The sequence below is a fragment of the Marmota monax genome, unplaced genomic scaffold (assembly GCF_021218885.2).
Source record: "Marmota monax isolate L192 unplaced genomic scaffold, Marmota_monax_Labrador192_F-V1.1 WCK01_AAM20220418_F8-fsc00023, whole genome shotgun sequence".
NCBI lineage: Eukaryota > Metazoa > Chordata > Mammalia > Rodentia > Sciuridae > Marmota > Marmota monax.
In genome coordinates, this window is record NW_026692907.1 from 15,201,100 (window position 1) to 15,221,796 (window position 20,697).

Genomic DNA, 20,697 nt, shown 5'->3' on the forward strand with positions numbered 1-20,697 from the left:
TAATTTTCCTATTTCCTCCCTTTTGTGTAAATGCATTCTTACTCCAGAATGTAAACAAACAACAGCTTGCCGGTTCTGAATAAAATGGAGGTTGGGAGAATTGAGGTCTTTCAGATGTAACCCTTATTGCACATGTTCCACCTTACTGCACTAATTTTGTAGTAAATAAATTAGTTTTCCAAGAGCACTGTTTGGAAACCACTATTGTATCTAGACTCTAAGAAATTGAGATAATGTAATTTATTCCATCATAAAGCTGTTGGTAGCAGAATGAGGATTAGAAGCAGATTATCTTGACTCTAAATCAGTTTTCCAGAAGTCTTTATAGGAAATCATTTCCTGAGAATATATTTGTCCTAAAGAGTTATGGGTTTTTTTTTATTATTTGCTTTTTATTTGTTTATTTTGGTGAGAGAGCAATATTGATTAAAAATATCTTGGCCTAACACAGCATATGCCTTTTAACATATCTAAATTTTTATGTTAAATGTAAAATTATTTTAAAGACACATAGATGTAGACAGAATAACTAACCATTTTATATTATTGTTATTTATTCTAGATAGTGAAATAGAAGAAGAATCTGAAGAAGATGAGGATTATATTCCATCAGAAGACTGGAAAAAAGTAAATAGAACCATATTTTCCCAAAACTTAGATAAATCAATATTTAAAAAGCCAAATGTAATTGTTCTTTTATTATGTATTTTGATAAAATTGATGTGTCAGCCTTTTGTGTCAGGTAAGCATTTGGTAAATGTTCAAATTTCCATTTAAAATGGTCAGATAATCTTCTTTTGGTACTAGGGATTTGTATTAGTGAGGGTTCTCTACAGGAACAGAATCAACAGGAGATAGATGGGTGGATGGGTGTGGGTGTGTGTGTGTATAATAACCACATATATGTGATTATGAAGAGGAGTAGTAGGGATTTGTATTAGGGTTCTCTAGAGGAACAGAACCAACAGGACGTTTATTTATTTATTTATAATCATATATATGTGAGTATAAAAGGGAGATATATTAGATTGACTTACACAGCCAGAAGCTGGGTAGTCCCTCAGAAGAGTGAGTGAAGAAACTAGAGTCTGATGTCACAGCAGCAATCAAGAAGCTATTCAAGAAGAATCAAGCTTGCATCTGCTGCTGCTTCCTTGTTATTCCAACCTTTGTTCCCATCCAACCCCTTCAACTTTTAGTTGGTACTACATACTTTGGGTGGGTCACCAGTTCACTGTTCCACATGCTAATCATTTGTAGAAACACTCTTATCAACACCCAGAATCTAATCAAGTTCACAGTTCAGATTAACTCTTACAGAATTGAACCCAGGAATACTCTATCACTGAGCTACTTCCCTATCCCTTTTTATTTTGAGACAGTGTCTCACTAAATTGTCCAGGCTGGCCTCAAACTTGCTATCCTCCTGCCTCAGCCTTTGCTGGGATTACAGGTATGAGTGCATGTGCCACCATTCCTAACATTTAGGTCTTCTTTGTTTTTGTTTTTTGTTGAGTTATACGTGGGATTGAACCCAGGACCTTGCACATGCTCAGCAAGCACTCTACCAGTGAGCTACATCCCCAGCCCTTGTCTTTTATAAAATAAAATGACAATATGGAAAAAAAAAAAATTGGACTGTGCTAAGCAAGTCAGTACTAAAAAACCAATTTTAGAAATCAAAATTTCTGAACTAATCCTGAACTAATGCTTAATTAGGCTCTTATTGCCCTATAATAAATATCACATATGACTTTTAAAGGTATATATATTGGAAAACAACTGTGGGAGCTTTGATATTTGTTAAATAAATGCTGATAGTTAAAATTGCAAAATTTTCATTCTCTATCATTTTATAAAAGGAAAACTCTCAGAATGATTGAATTTAATGTTATTTGTAATTGATAAGGCTATTATGTAAAGAAACATTTGGCTTCTGTATATACACAAATAAGTCAATTTCTAAAAGGAATCTAAAGTAGTTTTTATTTACAGGATATATATTATTATATAATTAGCCATAATGTTGAAGAATTAGTTTTAAGTTGTTGCAGAGAAGTTGACCTCTTAAGAAAATCTATCAAATGTTACATGGACTTGGTTAAAATCATTTACATAGAAGAAATGACGTAATTCTTGTTGAAATAGAGGACCTTGTTCATAGATTATCTTGTTGAAAGATATTTGCTTGATATATCCTCTTTTATTTAAAAAAAAAAAAAATCTAGTTGACTTTTTTGTTTTTCTTCTTCCTGAGTTTGATTATAAATTTAATGCATGAACTCTGAAAAGTCAAGATTCTTAAATCAGTTAATACTTTCAAGCCATTTCCATGTTTTTGGTTAGATTTTTTTTTTCCTCTAGAAAAAAATCTCTTTTCAAAAAAAGAGCTGATCCTTTTGATGATTAAAATAGGGAAACATTTTAGAGTTTCTGTTGAAAAGAGGGAAGTAGTCAGATGTGCTTGGATTGTACCACCTAAAAATTCTTGCTTTAGCCAGAATTGATCTAATTATAGGTTTTCAAAGGGACATTTCTCATAGACATAGACACACATTGTATCTGTTAGCAAAGGTATAGAGGCTAGATAACTTTGAGTAATTATTGGTGTCTGAAGAGTTGGAAAAGCATAGATTGTGCATTCATAAAGTGACTGAATACCTGTAATTTGCATAGATATTAAGAACTTTTCTCCAGAAGCTTAGTTTTTTGCTTCAGGAATGGAGGAACATCCCTTGGAACATGTTATATAAGTACATATATTATTAAGTGTTGAATTGAATGAAAGCAACAAAAAAGATGTAAAAGTTAGAAAAGAGATATCACTGGGGGCTAGAATGCTCAGGGGCAATTATCCTAGCGTGTTTTAATTAACTGGAGTGAGTGATGGAACTGAAGACAAAAAACAAGGATCATAAAAATTACTACCTATTGGAACTAGTGTAGTTAATGAAGAACAGAAGTTTAGAGAGGGAGAACTTAGGAGAGGTAAAACCTTTGTTATTGGGGGTTATTTCTTCCTCAGGAAAAATTACATAATAAAGCAGGCTATAGCAAATGTAGATCATTTCTTTCAGTATAATTTTGTTATAGCAAATAATGTTAAGATTGAGAGATTTGTTTTTTAAAGGTTTATAAGATGAAGTTGGATTTTAATAGAACTAGGGTAGTAGAATAGCTTTTAGGTCAAACCTGAGTTAAGTTGTAGCTATAGAACTTACTAATTCTGTGTTCCTGAAGAAATTCCTTTTAGCTTCATCTGTTCATAGATTGAGAATAACAATGACAGCCTTATGGGGCTTGATGGAGAGTAAATGAAAGTTACATATAAGATATCTGGCACATAATGACCTCAAATGCAATTTCCCTTCTTTTCTATATTACGACAGAAAAAGCAGGTGAAAAGAAATATTCTGAACTTAGTAGACAAAAGGAAGTATGGTGTTTTCATACTAATTCAGCTATTCCCAATCATGGCTTCATGTTAAGAGTCACTTGGAAAACCTTTAAACACCACCAGGGCCTTTATCCATATATTATTTAATTGGTCTAGAACAGATCCAAGCATTGATATTTTTACAAGCACTGCCAGCGTTGATAACTTGACTATTCTTTGGTAGGCATGGGTGACTAAAGTTAAAAATAGGTACAGGGAATGACAATAAAAAACTCTCTTAATAGCGGGGAAAAAAAGAGAATTCCTATATAATTGCAGAGAAAATTTTGTTCTATACAATATTCTTTTTAGAAAACTAATCATAAGAAAGACTGATTTTCCTCTATAGGTACCATAATAACTATTACATACAGTATGTTTTTGGAGTTAAAATAGGTAAAATGAAGTTCTAACATCAGTGGGATAACAATAACAGGAAAGGACTTTTCAAATCCTAAGAGATAAGTAACTTCCTAAACCATGATTTTGTGTCTGTCCTGCCCTAGACTTCATTTTGAAAATGTCAATTAGTTTGTTTTCATCATTTTGCCACTAGTCAGAAGAGGGGTTTTGTAATCTTGATTCTCATGAATTGTTTTTTTGTTTTGTTTTGTTTGGTGGTGCTGAGGATTGAATCCAGGGCCTTGTGCATGCTAGGCAGGCACTCTAAACTGAGCTATATCTTCAACTCTGGTTCCCATGAGTTGTGAAATCTCATTAGTGTTGATTTTCAGTTGCCTTTCTGAATAGCCAGTTTCACCTAATCTGATAGGACTATATAGATTTGATTATCAGATTTCCTGTGATAATTTAATTCTGATTTTATGGAAGTTCTTTTAAGTTTTATATTGATTCAATAAAAGTTAGACGCTAACCTGCTTATCCATTTAGTTTGGCGTTTGATCCATTTGGTCTCAACAGAGCTTTATACAAAACTTTTGTATTACTTCCATAACCCTAAAGCTCTGCTTCCCAGAATTAAGTTTATCTCCGAATCACCTAGAGAGTGTTAAGATACTGAGTTCTATCATCAGCATTTCTGGTTCAGTAGCTATGACATGGGACACAAGCATTTGGGTTGCCAACAATTTCCCAGGGAATGTTGATGATGCTCCTGATACAAATACCATATTTTAAGACCACTATCTTAAACATAGATACTCTTGAAGGAAATGCTGTACTTTCAGGTGTTTTGTGATTATCTGATTAATTGAATATAGAATTCACTTTTCATTTTTTATTCATTGTCTACATTGCATTTCACCCCATTGTTATTGCTAATATATTCATCCAATTATATCCAAGCTCTTATATCCAAGCTCTTATCTATTATTAACTCATTCATCCTCACAATACTGCACTGAGGTAATTAATTGGTTGTATCTGTGTTTTATGACAGAGAAACCAAGGAGAGCTTACTCAAGAAGATGGTTAAGCTAGAAAATGAATATAAAATCTATGTTACTAGCTCTGACTACTGTTTTATGTTATTTTTAAAATAGGAGATTATGGTGGGCTCCATGTTTCAAGCAGAAATTCCAGTTGGCATTTGTAGATACAAAGAAAATGAAAAAGGTGAGTTAGTACTGAACTTACATAGCTGCTTAATCTGTTAAGGTGATGAACTGTTATTTTATTTTTAAAAAGAGCAAAGAACTTGACAGCCTACTAAATAACCTCATTGGTTTATGAATGAGAGCCCTGTATTATATTAAGAATTATAATCTACTGTTTTCTAGTTTTGCCCATATAAGTCTAGCAAAACAAAAAGTGAATGCTTTTTTGTTTTTAAGTAACTTAAAGCATCCCAACTTTATTTTTTAAAACAAAAATTTTAGAAAGAAATTTAATATTTTAAATGCTCTAACTTTATCTTTTTTAACCTTATGAAGGAAACACATAAACATTTATTTTAAATTTAGTTTTTTAAAACAGACTACTTTGTATCAAAGGTTTAAAAATAAACTGGAGAGTAAACAACTGTGTTTTTGGTTTTTGTTTTTTAAAAAAAAGCTTATTTGCTTTTGAAACTTATGTTACTGAAAAAGATGACTTTGGTATTTGTGTTTTTAAAATGATTTGCAAATACAATTTATTTTCTTAAATGAGCTCATATACAGTGTAAAGTCTCTCAAAACTTGACATTTTTCTTCATTTGTTTTTAGTCTTTTCCACATTTCACCTTTATGTACAGAACTCTTTAGAGTTTGGAAGTCTTTTGTCAGTTTATTTTCTTTTGCTTATTTTCTTTCCCTCCAAAAACTTATTTTATGTTTTAAAAATGTATATACCCTCAAAGCAGTCAAGGAAACACCAGAGGCCAGTAAATTTTTGTGACATAAATTTTGTTTTGATAGGCCACTTAAATGTTTACCACTTTCATTCACTTTTCAAATTCTGGTAACATATAGGACTTGTTATATGTTGAAATTTTGTGCATATATTCTGAGAACATGTTTTAATTGTGTGCAGAAATGAGTCATCCATTGGCTTTTATATTTTACTTTTTTTTATTATTTTTTTTTAGTTGTAGTTGGACACAATACCTGTATTTATTTATTTTTATGTGGTGCTGAGAATCGAACCCAGGGCCTCACACGTGCTAATCAAGCACTCTACTGCTGAGCCACAATCCCAGCCCTATTTACTTTTTTTTTTTTTTTTAATTTAAATATATATGCTTTACTTGTGTAGTGGTTAGTACCATGGATTTCTTTTCTTTTTTTTTTCCCCCCCGCAAATAAATGAAGAACTGAAAATTCAACCTTTGTTTCTTTTTAAAATGTGGCTAATTTTGGCTTCGTGTTTTCAATTTTAACACTATTTTCAAAGCAGATATACATGATTCTTTTTCAGGAAAAGATATGGTTTATGAAGCACTCTCATTTTAAGAGTTTGAACATATTGGAATTTGCATGGAAGATTAGACTAGACTTAGAAGAGTGACCTTGTTTTGGAGGGGTCACTGTGGTATAGGGCCTTTCCTCAGATGCCAAGTTCTGAAAATGGAGGCTTTTATCAGGATGCCTAGAATTTGTCTCCATTTATGGTACCTCTGTACACAATCTGAACCCACAAAATCATTTTGTAAAGTATCCTATACAATTAGAAATAAAACTTGTCAAAAAGGTAGTGTTAACTAGTGCATTCTTATTGAAAAAAAAAATTGTAGGATATTTTTCATGTTTAATATAAACATAGACTTTAATAAAAGTGTCCCCCAAACCAAGATATCCCCTTATCTTTATTGTAGAGATTATATGACAGATAGATCAGCAGTCACTTTTTTTTTTTTTTTTTGCTACTAGAATTGAACACGGGGATGCTTTTAACACTGAGGTAGCCCTAGTTCTTTTAGCATTTTATTTCAAGATAGAGTCTCACTAAGTTGTTGAGGCTGGCTTTGAACTTGCAAGCCTTCTGCATCAGCCTTCCCTAATCTCTGGAATTACAGGTGTGCACCACCATGCCTGGCAGAATTCTCCTTTTCATCAGTATCAGAAAACCACTCTCCTGATTATCCTGGAGGGTTACTGACACATTTTTTCCTCTCTGCCCTTGGATATTCTTTCTAATAGAAACACTTAAACATTTGTTAGTTACAGTCATATTTCATGCATGCTTCTTTGAACCTGTATCTATTTTGGTTACAAAATCTCCTTAGCTACCATTAAAATTTTCCTAAATTTATGTAAATTATAATTTATACTCAACACAGTATACAGTCATCCCTTGCTATATGTGGGTGTTGGTTTCAGGACACCCCCTCACCCTGACCTTGTGGATACCAAACTCTGCAGATGCTCGAGTACCTTATATAAAATGTCATAGTTTTTGCATTTATCATATGCACATCTTCCTATATGCTTTAAAATTATCTCTGGATTACTTCCAGATACCTAATATAATGTCATTGCATTTAACCAGATATATCAAGAAGAAAAGGTTTGTACATACTCCACAGGTTTTTTTAATTCCACATATTTTCAATTCATATTTGGTCAAATCCACAGGTGCAAAACCTACAAATATGGAGGGCCAACTATATTATAATCATTTGTTTATCCATCTGTGTATCCTTATTGCTAATTAGTTGATTTTTACTACATAGGCACTTAGTAAAACATTTGGTATGTGAATTAATAGTTGGGTACAGAATGGTGTTATCAGAACTGGATATGTAGTTTGTAATTTCGATCAGTACCCAGCTATTTGGCCTTAGGTACATTATTTATTTTTCTCCTTATCTATAAAATTACAACAGTAATATGTATTTATAGAGTTTTGTAATGATTACAGGTGAAATTTTCTGTAGAACAAGCTCGTAAGTGCTTAGTTAGTGTCATTATTAGTTAGTCTTATAAATTATGTTTAGTTTTTACCAGCCAGTCTTCAGAAAGCATCAGTTGACATTTGATACCCTTTTGCCTGCCAGTGACAAAAATCCAGTTCAATTATTTTAAGCAAACAGAATTACTGGGTTGCTTTACTGGAAATCTTTGCTGATCTGGCTTCAAACACAACTGGATTTAGGGAGCTCTTATGCTCCCTTTTTGATTTATTGTCAGGCAGTCTAAGATGCCTATTGGGAGCTTTTACTTATAGCATGAGAGCCAGCAAAAATGAGATTACCTCATCCCCTGGAACTCCACCAGAAGTCCTGGAGAGATCCCCTATTGACTTAGCTTGAGTTGTGTACCTGACCAGAGGAAATCACTATGACCAGAGATGAGTTTATACTCTAGTTTGCCCTTGCCTGTCACTCATTTATCTGTTCCTGGGACTCTTGGGGTATTATAAGCCCTATCCAGACCGTAAGAGAAAAGGTTTAATTCTGAAAGAAATGAAAAAATATCCTACTGTTCATAAGGTATTTTTCAGTTATGCTTTGTGGTTTCTCCCACATGCTAAACTGAATAAACACTGTGGTTTTGTGATAAGACCAGGTAAAGAATACTGTTAAACAATCTGCGTTGTACAGAACAGCCCCCCACTACTACTAAGTACTATCGAACCAAAAAAAAAAAAAAAGTGCCAAAATTGAAAAACTTGGACTAGATAAATTGAAAATGATGAACTGTTTAGGAAAGTGGAAAAGACAAGGGAAAGGAGCATTCATTATGTTTTCATACTTACATGACAACTTTTAGATGGCCAGGAATTATTAAGTAGTGAGTAAAAAAGGACCATGTAAATTGTATCTAAATAACATTGTGTGAATTATTTTTCTGTGTTGTTTTTGAGATGGGATCTCACTGTTTCATTGTCAGGCTGAATTCATGGGCTAAAGTGATCCTCCTGCCTAAGCCTCTTGAGTATTTGGAACTACATACAGGTTGCTCTGTGCATCTGGCTCTTATTTTTATTTCTTAAGTAACTGAACTAGAAAAGTGAATAAATGCATTACTCTTAATTGATACAAGTTGAATATACCTTTTTCAAAATGCTTGGGACAGAAGTATTTCAGATTTCAGAGCATTTTGGATTTTGGATTTTCCAATTTGGTATGCTCAACCTATACTAGGATTGTTAAAACAGGCAGTTTATTAAACCTGTTGGAAAAAGTTACATAACTTAAAGGCCATGTCAGTTAATCATTACTGTTACATTTTTAAAATGTGATTTCTGCTGTGTACCCCATTATTACACCAAAGTACTGGTTCTAGATCAGCATTTTCATCCTTAGCTATTATATTGGATTAGATAGAATTTTTACTTATGCATTAAAAATGAAATACTTTTAGTGATACTGGCAGTTAATAAGTAGACATTTATTCATTGAAAATTAGTATCCTAGATGGTGAAAGTTTGTTTATAGTTTTGTAGTGGTGGTCTGTCAGTTTCCTATGTCATTTTTTTTTTTCATTCTCAAGTCAGAATGCATAGTAACCCCCTCCAGCTTCTTGCATGCAGTCCCTGCTGTCCCAGTCATACATGGTGGATTTTGTGAAATTATTTCAATGATCCATTTTGCTTATTTAACAAGCTTAATTTGATTACCATCAATTTTTCAAATTGTATTTGGGAAAATAAAATAGCTGAAATGAGACATGTCAGTGCCTTGCTGAGTGTGGTCTGTAGACCAGCACCATCAGAATCGTCTGTGAATTCACAAGAAATGCAGAATCTGGGGGTCCTATTTCATACCTACAGAGTCAGAATCTTTAACAGACAGCAGGAGTACTTCCTCAACTTGCCTCAACTTACTAGTGAATTCTTGCCTTCTGAATTCAGTCATTTTATGATCACATGAGATCGTGTTTTCTAGTAATATAGTTGCATATATTTGTGCTTGCCTTTTAAAAGTTCTGTTTAAATGTGGCAATTGATTTAGAATGAAATAGTTTCAGAAGATTGTGTCACATTTCAGTGATTAAGATCTTAAAATCCAGCAGGCTTATGTCATTTAATGTAATTATGATGAAGAGTAATTTTTTTCCATTCTTTTGATGGTTTTTTGTTCCCATCTTATTATACATATAGACATTATTTCTCTTTTGGTCTTTGCTGTGTTTTATCATAAGAATGGAGTTTTGAATTTTTTGTCATTCCATAACACATTTCATTAAAGGCTCCTATTACCTATGTTTTATTGAATCTGTTGTCAGAGCTTACATATTTTATTTAAGTGTAAATTTAATAGGAAGATCATTTGGTCTGTGTCTGGAATCAGTAAAGGTTTATTCTCTTTGTAAATGCCATTTGTTCTCGCCTTATGGTCATTATTGAGTTCACTGTAATTGTGTAAATGAAGTATATTATTCAAAGGTTTTTGAAATTCATCAGGGCTAGCCTCTTGTGTTTAGCCACAATTCCAAGAGTCTGACTTTTGTGATTTGGTGCCATCTGGTGATGGCAAGTTGTCCACTTGACTAAAGTAAGACTATATTTATATTCCATGACCCCAAAATATTGGTAGTGATAACAGAAACATCTTCCAGGTGGTTTGTGTTTATGTCACAGGCCTAAATGGGATGACCTAGCTGGGAGAGCACTTGAGACTCAGGGACCCAACTTTCTGAAATAGCCTTGTCCACCCCCAGAATAAAAGTAATCTATATTGTGCTGTTTCTGAAGAACAGACTTGAGAAGAGAACAGAAATCAAGAGCAGTACTCCAGATTCACTCTTGTGGGAATTTTTTATATTTACTATTTAGAGTTTAACTAGAATTATAGCGGCCGGTTAGAAAAAGAATGATGTTTTTTAAGGAAAAATTTCTAGATACTATCCTTTGTACTTTAAAGAAGAATATCTATTTTGGGGAACACAAAAAAAGTAGAAAATTTTAAGGAAATATATGTGTTGTTGGAAGACAAGGTAATTTATGTGGAACCACTTAAAATATTGCTTGGTACATAGGGGATAATTAGCTGTTAATTCCTTTTCATAATAAAAAATTATTGATGTTAAATTTTCTCTCTCAAGTGGGCTCCTTAAATGTCTGGAATTTTAAATGACAAAAACCATTTAAAATCTAATAAAAACTGTCTACAACTCTACTTCCCCTCTAACTGTTGTGCTGTATCTTCACCCTCACAACCAAACTCTTCTGTAAGAATTTTCTGCTTTATTTCTTCACTTTCCATTCACTCTTCAGACTGCTCCATTGTGGCTTCTGTTTTCACCTCAGTACAAAAACAGTTCTTACAATATTTACCTCCTTGATAATAAATCTAGTAACTTTTTCAGTTTTCATCGTGGTTGTTCAGTAAGATTTAATCAGTCTTTGAAACACTCTTCTCTTGGCTCCTAAGATGCCCTACTCTTTATAATCTGTGTTATAACTGTTCCTTCTTAATTTTCTGTTTTCAACTTTTTTTGGTAGATACTTTTTATTATTTTATATGAATGTAAGTTGACATGTAGAATTCATTTTTCTCATTTTGTTCAAAATAAAATTTGAAAATGCTGTCTTCTCATAACTCCAATGTTTTCAACTTCTTGACATTTAAAATTCCAATAGTCTGGTTTAGGTCATCCTTCTTTTATTTTTTGAATTTTGATGAAATTTTTGCTTTAATCTTAACAGTGGAAACAATGATAAAACAGATTTTTTTAAATTATGACTTTTATGGAAGTGATACGTATACATTATAATACGTTGTTGATAGTTGTAGAAAAATATGAAAGTGACAGTAAAAAATATTGCTCCAAATCTCACCACCAAAAAATAACCAGTGTTAACATTTGCTGAGCATTTTTCTGACATTGTTTCAAAAATAATCACAGCTAACATCCATTGAGTTCTCATACATTAGAACAGTTTTAAAGTGCTTTAAATTCTTATACCTTCACAAGATAGAGTTATATAGTTACCCCACAGATAAGAGGAAGTAACTTGCCTCGGGTCATATAAGTAGTAAGTGGTGGAGGCAGAATTCAAATGAAGAGAGCTTTGGAATTTGGGAAACTTAAGGAAGGTCAGACTATATCTGAAGGGCCCATAGAATGCTTAATTCAATTTGGCTGTAAATATTACCCAAGAAAGAAGTGAAGACAAGTAGTAAGACCACATTTTACTTTTTAGTTTTCAGCATTTTGCTCTTAAGTACAAGCTATTTGTTCAATCATATGTTTCAATACAAACTCATCAATTTTGGGCAGTTTTCATTAACATTTTATTTTATTAATTTAGTATATGAAAATGATGATCAGCTCCTGTGGGACCCTGAGTACCTACCAGAAGATAAAGTGATTGTATTTCTTAAGGATGCATCTAGAAGAACGGGTGATGAGAAAGGTGTAGAAGCAATTCCTGAAGGATCTCACATAAAAGACAATGAACAGGTACATGAATAAGAAACAACTTTAAAATTTTTCTCAAATAAGTTAGCTATACACATTTATAAATGTAAATGTTTTTCATCTCATTTCATTGTTGTTAATTGTGTCCACCAAAACTCCTATATTATTATTAACAGGGAATCTGAGGTTATAATCAGTGTAAGACTTTATCATACTTACTACATTGGAATGATTTCAACTCAAAATTTAAAAAAAAAAAAAAAATCTTGATGTTTTATTTTGCCTGTACGTGCTTTTGATACACTTTTAAAAATACCTTTGCCTATCCCTGAGAATCTGGATATTATCAATTTGGGATACTCATTTGAGATATTTATATACGTGGTAAGACCAGCAACTACTATATCTTTTTAATCATTGTTTTTTTTTTTTCCTTTTTTAATTTCTAAATTCCTAGGGTTCTATGGCTACAAATTAAGAGTACTTGTATATTCTACTCTACCCATTTAGAATATCAATACTGACTTCATGTTCATTTTTCTTTGGTGCTATGTTGCATTCACTAAAACTATTCAGAAAAGATACAGATAACTACTGGAAAAGTCTTTAAGAAATTATAGCAGTGAACTGAACTGTTCATAGTCTGGATCATACATCAAGTTTTATTTTTCTAGGCTTTATATGAATTGGTTAAATGTAATTTTGATACAGAAGAAGCATTGAGAAGATTAAGATTTAATGTAAAAGCAGCTAGAGGTAAGCATAAATGTTAAATTTTTATTTGTTTTAAAGATTTGGCAGAAATTTTAAAATTTAGCTCTTCAAGTTTACCTAAATATATCCTAAACTTAATAATACTGACTTTTCTGAATTTAATAAATATTTGCACAACATAAGTGTTAAAGAAGGCCTTATGGGAATGGGATTAAGTCAGTCTTTTCTTTTTTTATAGGGAGGGAGAAAAGTCCATTTAAGTGAAAAATATACAAAATATAATGCCTTATAATTTCAGAATATGTTTGTAAATATTTTATTATTTATTACTTGGTAATATTCATGTGAGCTAAATAATATAACAAATGTTGCCTTCACTTTAAAATTGTGAGACTTAGATCTCTTGACTAAAAGTAACTTGGCTAAAATAACTCATAAGTAATGAAGTCATAACTAAAATGCAGATTTTTACTGTAGATCTGGCTTTCACCTTTACTTACCTAATAGTTAAGTAACGAGTGAGAGATACTTATTTATTCAACAAAAATTTGAGGGCCTTCTGCATTCTGAGGGTATAGTTTTGAACCAGTCTCTGCCTTCGTGGTACCTAGCAACCTAGAGAGAGAAATAGTTATGATGAGTTCTTCCAAGAAGAATTAGGGGTGCTATTAAGATCTATTGTAGGTAGCTCCGTGGAAGAATGCTTGCCTAGCATGTATGAGGTGCTAGGTTCAATCCTCAGCACCACATAAAAATAAAATAAACATATTGTATTCATCTACAACTTACAAGAAAAAAATCTGTTGTAGTTGGACTTAACCTAGTTGAGGAGAAAGTAGGATTTTAGCGGAGGCTTCCAGAACAAAATATTTTTTCTGGCATGTAGAAGAATTGTCTAGGTGAAAGAGGGGATAAGTATTAGGTCAATTGCAGGGAGTAATTCTTAGCCAACCCGTTACCGTGCACAGAGTCTGAAGTAAGAAATAACTTAAGAAAGTTAACTTTCTTAAATAACTTAAGAAATAACTTAAATTTAAGAAATTGAAAGTGGATAATACAGTTGGATCAAGAAGAATTAAGGAGAAAGTTGAGGCTGGAGAGAGAGACCAAATCATTCAAAATTTTATTAAAATCAGGAGTTTTTGTCACTTTATCTTCTCTAATGGTCTATACTAGAGCTAGGGAATAAAGTGTTTCCCTCATTTTTTACCAGAAAGTTAGATTCATATTTGCAGTTTTGTTTGCTATGTGCAACATTTGAAACAATATTACTTACCAGTCCCCGCCCCCCCTTCCCTTTTTGTCAGAGGAATTATCTGTTTGGACAGAGGAAGAATGTAGAAATTTTGAACAAGGGCTGAAGGCCTATGGAAAAGATTTTCATTTGATTCAGGCTAATAAAGTAAGTAATGATGCATGTTCTCATTTTTACAGAAAGAAAGTTAGTTTAACCCAAATAATTATATTATCTTAATTTGCTGTATTTTCTTATGCTAAAGTTTTTATAATGAATATTATAATTTTGTAAACCTCTTGACATAAATTTGCCAAGTGACTGTTTTTAGTGCATATTATTGGAAGTATTTGAGAATTGAACTCAAGTATGTTAACTAATTTCTGGTTGTGGTGTTTGTGTGTAATGCAGTTACTGGCAGCTGTTTTCTGACAAGATGTCTCCCTCTCTCTCTCTCTCTCTCTCTCTCTCTCTCTCTCTCTCTCTCACTGGGAATTGAATCCAGGTCCTCACAAAAGTTCTCTGCCACTGAGCTACATCTCCAGCTCTTGTTAAAAGATGTTTTAAGGAGGGTCTTTTAAATAATTTTGAAATTTTGAAGCACTTTTAACATGACATTCTTGACAATTAAAATATTTATTACATTTGCATAATTCCTGAGTGGTTTAAAAATCACATTATGATTTAATGTTTCAGAGGCATCTATGGTGATGATAAATTATCATCACCATAAACACCATAAATAGTTTTATTTAGCATGATTATTTATCATTCTATATTGATAATATAGTCTATCTCTCCAAAGAATTTTATAATTACTTGCAAATTTGGGGGTTTAATTATTACAACTGAATTCAGGTATGATTTTTAATAATACCTACCCAGTGATAGTATAGGAAAATAAGTTGTTTCTGTGGGAGATTAGGACAGACAAAACTAAAGACTCAGAATTTAAATATAGGAAATTAATCTCTAAGCTTATGAACATCATATTATTTTTAGCAAATCCAAGAAGCTTAGCTATACATATTTTCTTTTATATGGTAGCTTGTGTAGGACCATGTTGAAAGTGCCTAGGCTTATGGCTGAAGCTCTAAAATAATCTTTTACTATTGTCCTCTTTTTTTATGCTTCTGTGATCAGATAGTGTTCACTTGATTTGTTTCACAACATATTTAACATTAATTAGTTCATGTTCACTAAAAACGAGTTACTTACAAATTCTATTAGTTTATTTTTCTTAATCTTGATATACATTAATTAGTTCATTCCCAATTACCTTGTGTTTTGGTAATTAGCAGCAGACTATGTAATAAAAGAGAATTTTTGAGTCTTAGCATTTAGGATAACTTAAAGATAGATACAGTTGGTATCAAAAAATGTATGACCCTAATGTGTCCAGATCATCTGATAATCTCAAATATTATCAACACTCGAGGAAAGGACTATATTGTGCTAATGATTGGCTGTTTGTGTGTTTCTGATTTTTTTTTTAACCCATTACTTCATGGATGAAAGGGACATTTCTGATCAGATTTTTCTACTATTTTTACTTGAATTCAAATACTATTAATCAAACCATGCTAGATTACCTGTAGAGGGCATTCCTAAAATGGTAACTGATGTAACTAGCAGAAGCACCAACCCCTACCTATACAATATCTTTTTTTTTTTTTTTTTTAAGGAGTAAGAACTTCCTAGGTGGCTTGAAACTATGAGCCAAAAAAGTCTTAATATTAAGTCTCATCAAGAATGACATCTTGTTTCTTTATAAAACATTTGATAAGATGATCTTTTAATGTTATAGAAGTCATCTGACATATGTACTAGTTACTTCAGTGAACAAAAGGAGGACATTAATTCCCTGAGGAAGAATAATGTTTCATTAAAAATATCAGGACTTTATTTTTATACTTGGACTCAAACTTCAGATCTTAATCATAATCTATTATGAAGGCTTATTTTGTTGAAGTTTTTTGACTTGGCTTAAATCTGAGAAATAAGATTCTTTTGGAGGCAAAAAAAAACTTAAGAGGTTGATTTTTTTTTTTTTTTTAATTTTAATCCTCATATTACTTTCATTCTCAAGAGAAAAATGGTTCAAAGTTGTCAAGTGTAAGCAGAGAGGAAGAAAATATATATTGGATAAGGAAAGGTATCAACAGTTGTCTGCTTCAGGATCAGAAATTTTATGGGTTAAAGTACTATTACCATACATTCCAAACACTAATTCATATTCCCCAAGCAAAATAATGATAAAGGAGATTTTGTCAGCATCATTTGTTAATCCCCATAAGTCTTGAACATTATATGAGGGGATCCATTCATTTACACACATAGGTACAGCACAGTAAGGCACAGGAGTGACTTAGTAAACAAACCATAAACATAATTATAATCACTTTTATCACACTGGCATATCCTTAGACTTTTTAGAAGGTAAATTGAATTAGTCTGGATTATTGTTGGGACTAGCAAGAGAATCTTTTGAAAGAGATTAAAGGTAGATTCCCTACGTGCTTTATCAGTAGAAGTATTTTTAAACAGTTCATAATTCATTTTTCACCTAAATGCCATTTCCAGCCTTTTTCAATAAAAGAGCATTTACTTTGTAGTAAATTATTAGGATGGTGGGGTAGCCTTTAAAAAGTAGAATGTTAAATATCTGAAGATCAGTTGCCAATGTATTAATTCTCTTAATAGAAGCTTAGAAAGAAGCTATCAATATAGTTGCTGCAATATTTTATTTCATATGTAATATAATAGATCAGTTAAAGATAAGTTTATTTTCAAACTTCAAATGTTTTTCATGGAATAATTATTAAGAAGTAGATGATTCTTAAAAAACGGGTTTGTTTCTTACAGGTACGAACAAGATCAGTTGGTGAATGTGTAGCATTCTATTACATGTGGAAAAAATCGGAACGTTATGATTTTTTTGCCCAGCAAACGCGATTTGGAAAAAAGAAATATAACCTTCATCCTGGTGTAACGTGAGTTAATTTTTTCCTTTAAGGCAAAAAAAAAGAAATTTTTTCTTTTTACTTTTCTAGCACTTTCTTAAAAGTGTAATGGTTTTTAGACTCTTTTGTAATAAAATTACATTAGTTTAAATTTTTACCTTTATAGGGCATTTAGACTTTTCAGTGTCGTATAAAAGATTGTAAGCCACATCTCATATTATTCGAAACAACAAATCTATCATTAAAGCAAAGTTTAGAGTGTATATTTTTGTTATGTACCCCTGAGAAAAATATATCAGAACAACTGTGGAAAAGTGTGTTATTATACAGTTTTAATCCCTAATAATTCTTTGAGAGCAGTGGAAATAGGAAAATTTTTGTTTTCTAAAACTAGGTGATATGACTAGTAGAGGCCCTTTAAAGAAGAAGGAATATTAATATTTTTCCTTGTCCAGTCTTTTTTGATCCCAGGAACCAAAATAAGATTGGAATGTGATGTTCTAAAAAGGGAAAAGTAAAGGCATATAATAAATCCGGTCAAATTGCATCCTGTTTTTTGCTACCAACTTTTTATAGAAGAGAGAAAATGCACATAGTGACTTTCTTTTTCCTAGCTGTCCTGAATCTTTAAGAGAAGTAATATTTAATAATCCAGCTCTAGCTTTCTCCCAATGACATAGATGTGGGTTGTTGAATGTACTCTATGCAAAATGTTTTGTTATACCTAATATAGTTCTCGTGCATCAAATTCTTTTAGCCTCATTCAGTCTGGTTTTAGAATGAAACATACATTCTACCACCAAGAAATAAGTAATTGTTAAAAGTATATACTTAAAGTACAAAGAGTATTGAACTCTTTTTTTATTTAGTTGTATGTGGACACAGTACTTTTATTTTACTTATTTATTTTTATGTGGTGATGAGGACCAAACCTCACACATGCTAGGCAAGCATTTTACCGCTGAGCCACAACCCCAGCCCAAGTACTGAACTCTTCATCTCACACAAATCATTGTTTTAAAATATCAATGAATTGTTATGGCAGAATTAACTTTATATGATAGATACTGCCCTTGATTATTCCCTAATGTTTGCAGAATATAAAATAATGCAAAGCTAGGGCTTGATTTGATCAATACTCATCAATAAAGATGTTCTTAATTAAGGCTGTCAAAATAATTGATTTTCAAAGATCTGCTTTACATGTATATTTGATTGTGTTTTTTAAACTCCTAGGCTATACTTTCTTGGTTGCATTAAATTATAGGTATGTGTCTCTCTTGGTCACTTCCTTGGAGGATCCAATATTCAAAAGCCCAAAAGCAAAATAGTTTAAAAAGGAATAAATGAGTATAATTGGCTCTTGGAAATCATGAGACCATGGACTGTGTACTTAATCCCTTGTTATTCAAAGCTGGTGATTGGGTGTAATTTTATGTAAGCAGCATTCCAGCGTTTAACTACTTAAGTGTTATTGAAATAAAATTTTTATGGGTTATTCATTTGTAGTATACAAGCATTATGATATAGGACTAAATATATCTCTCCAGTAGGCAGCGTATATCTTAAAATAGTCTCAGTTTTCAACTATTCTGTAGGGAAAAATAATAGTAACATCTTTCATTTTTTTCACCCATTTCAGAAATAATGTTCACACATGAACTACAGTCAATCTGTCATCATCAGCAGTAAGAACATAAGAGTTGTCATTCTGGGTCAGACTCATGGTTCATCCAGTTTTCTCTTTGAGAAAGCATCACCAAGGGAAGTGTTGTGGGCTGGCTTAGTTGGTCCTCTGTGATGTCAAGCTCAACAGGTTAGGTAGGGATGTACCACCAAACATTCTAGTTTCTATAATAATCTCTCTATAGTTTATGAAAACTTTTTGAAGATACTTATATCTAATAAGCTTGAATCCTGCTTAAGTATTCTGGGATGCAATAAGCATAGTAACCCATATCTTATGTTTTCTCAGGCTATAAGAGTTAACAGTGATCCCTTATTGAAATGGTATGATGTGAACAAATGTGTTTTTTTCCCTTAGGCCAGATTACCATGGTTTTGTAGACATCAGTTATAACTCCTCTGGGTCTTTTATAATGCTTTTTAAAACAGAAAGAACCATAATTTATTTTTAAGTAAGATTCATCCTTTTTAGCTGTACAGTCTTCAATAAGAAGTAGTAACCAAACCATACATGATTTTTCAGATAGGAAGAAATTGTGGGGTTTTTTTGTTTGTAAGTGTAGAGAAATTTTTCTGGTTTGCTTCCATTTTCTATTAAAACTTGCATTTTAAATGCTGTATTAAAACATGAAATTACTGCCTATAGGGAAAAATTTGTGTGTGAGTTTTTCTTAACCTTTATAATTTCAAACTCTGTAGTTCAGAACACATTATCCTGAAAGTTATTTATTTTTCCATTAAATTGTTACCTTTCATTTGTTTACCACAATGAAGCATGTTTGCTACTTTTCTACCTACAAATAGTTTTTGAAAGATCTAGCCACACGCAGATTTGAGATTTCATTCATCTTTAGAAAATGACAATCATTGTTCTTTATATCATTGCCATATTCAGAAATTTAAAATAATTTTGATATCTAATAACTCTAGCTTCCTTTTGGCTTTTAACATCCTTTATTTTTCATTCCCACTAAGCTATATTCATTTTCACCCTTCTTAATCATGTATCTTCTGTTCTCTTAGCCTTAGTTTCTGACATCCATTGGTATTCATCAAACTCATTTCCATTTCTTTGTACTTCAGATTACTTATGTCATTGCTCTGTAATTATAATCTCCATTTATAAATGAGGAAAATAATGCCCTAAAATGATTAGTCATAGTGATATATGTTTCTATGATATGCATTGGCTTTATGCCTCAGACTATTTGAATCATCTTTCGGTTGGATACGACATTCCTCTATTTATGATACCCTCATAACCCAGGTGGCAGTGGTCATAATATAGTTTAAGTTTATAACTACAATTAATAGTATATTGTAGAATATTTCCATGGAATTTCATAAAAGTCCTAAGAGGTTTAACTGTTTCCTTCTTACATTCTTAATTTATTGCAAAGTTCTAAGAGACTCATTTACTTTTAAGGAATTTTAAAATAAGTATTTATTGAATTTATTGATGCAGTGGTAAACAAAATAGACTAAAGCTCCTGCCCTTGGGTAATTACATCTTAGTACAGGAATAAGCAAACATTTTTATGTAAAGAGATAGAAAATAAATATCTTAAGCTCTGCAGATCTTAAGGTCTGTGTCACAACTACCCAGCTCTGTTGTCATTGCATGAAAACATTCATAGACACTAATATGTGTGGCTACATGCCAATAAAACTTAACAGATGGCTAGCCCACAGGACATAGTTTGCTGACCTTTATCTTTTACAAAACATTTTCATACATACCTAATAGAACAACCATGTGTGATAGGTAGGACAGGTATAACTTATCTGCATTTTATAGGTAAAGACACTAACCCTCAAAGAGACAAGTATTTAAGCCCAGATCTTCTCACCCTAACCCAGTGTCACTTACCACAACTATGTAGTTATGAATAACACAGGGAAGAATTGCGCTCATCT

At 32.0% G+C, this 20,697-nt stretch overlaps 1 protein-coding gene across 7 annotated transcripts in view; it reads left to right on the top strand.

The window, feature by feature from the left end:
- Nucleotides 1–20,697, top strand: part of Mier1 (MIER1 transcriptional regulator) — a 58,023-nt gene that overhangs the window by 31,843 nt on the left and 5,483 nt on the right. For all 7 annotated transcript variants that reach the window (XM_046451055.2, XM_046451051.2, XM_046451050.2 and 4 more), the window contains 6 exons: nucleotides 563–627; nucleotides 4,939–5,011; nucleotides 12,074–12,225; nucleotides 12,858–12,939; nucleotides 14,205–14,299; nucleotides 16,997–17,124. In XM_046451055.2, the coding sequence (XP_046307011.1) occupies nucleotides 563–627; nucleotides 4,939–5,011; nucleotides 12,074–12,225; nucleotides 12,858–12,939; nucleotides 14,205–14,299; nucleotides 16,997–17,124 (595 nt within the window). The remainder of the gene's footprint in view (nucleotides 1–562; nucleotides 628–4,938; nucleotides 5,012–12,073; nucleotides 12,226–12,857; nucleotides 12,940–14,204; nucleotides 14,300–16,996; nucleotides 17,125–20,697) is intronic.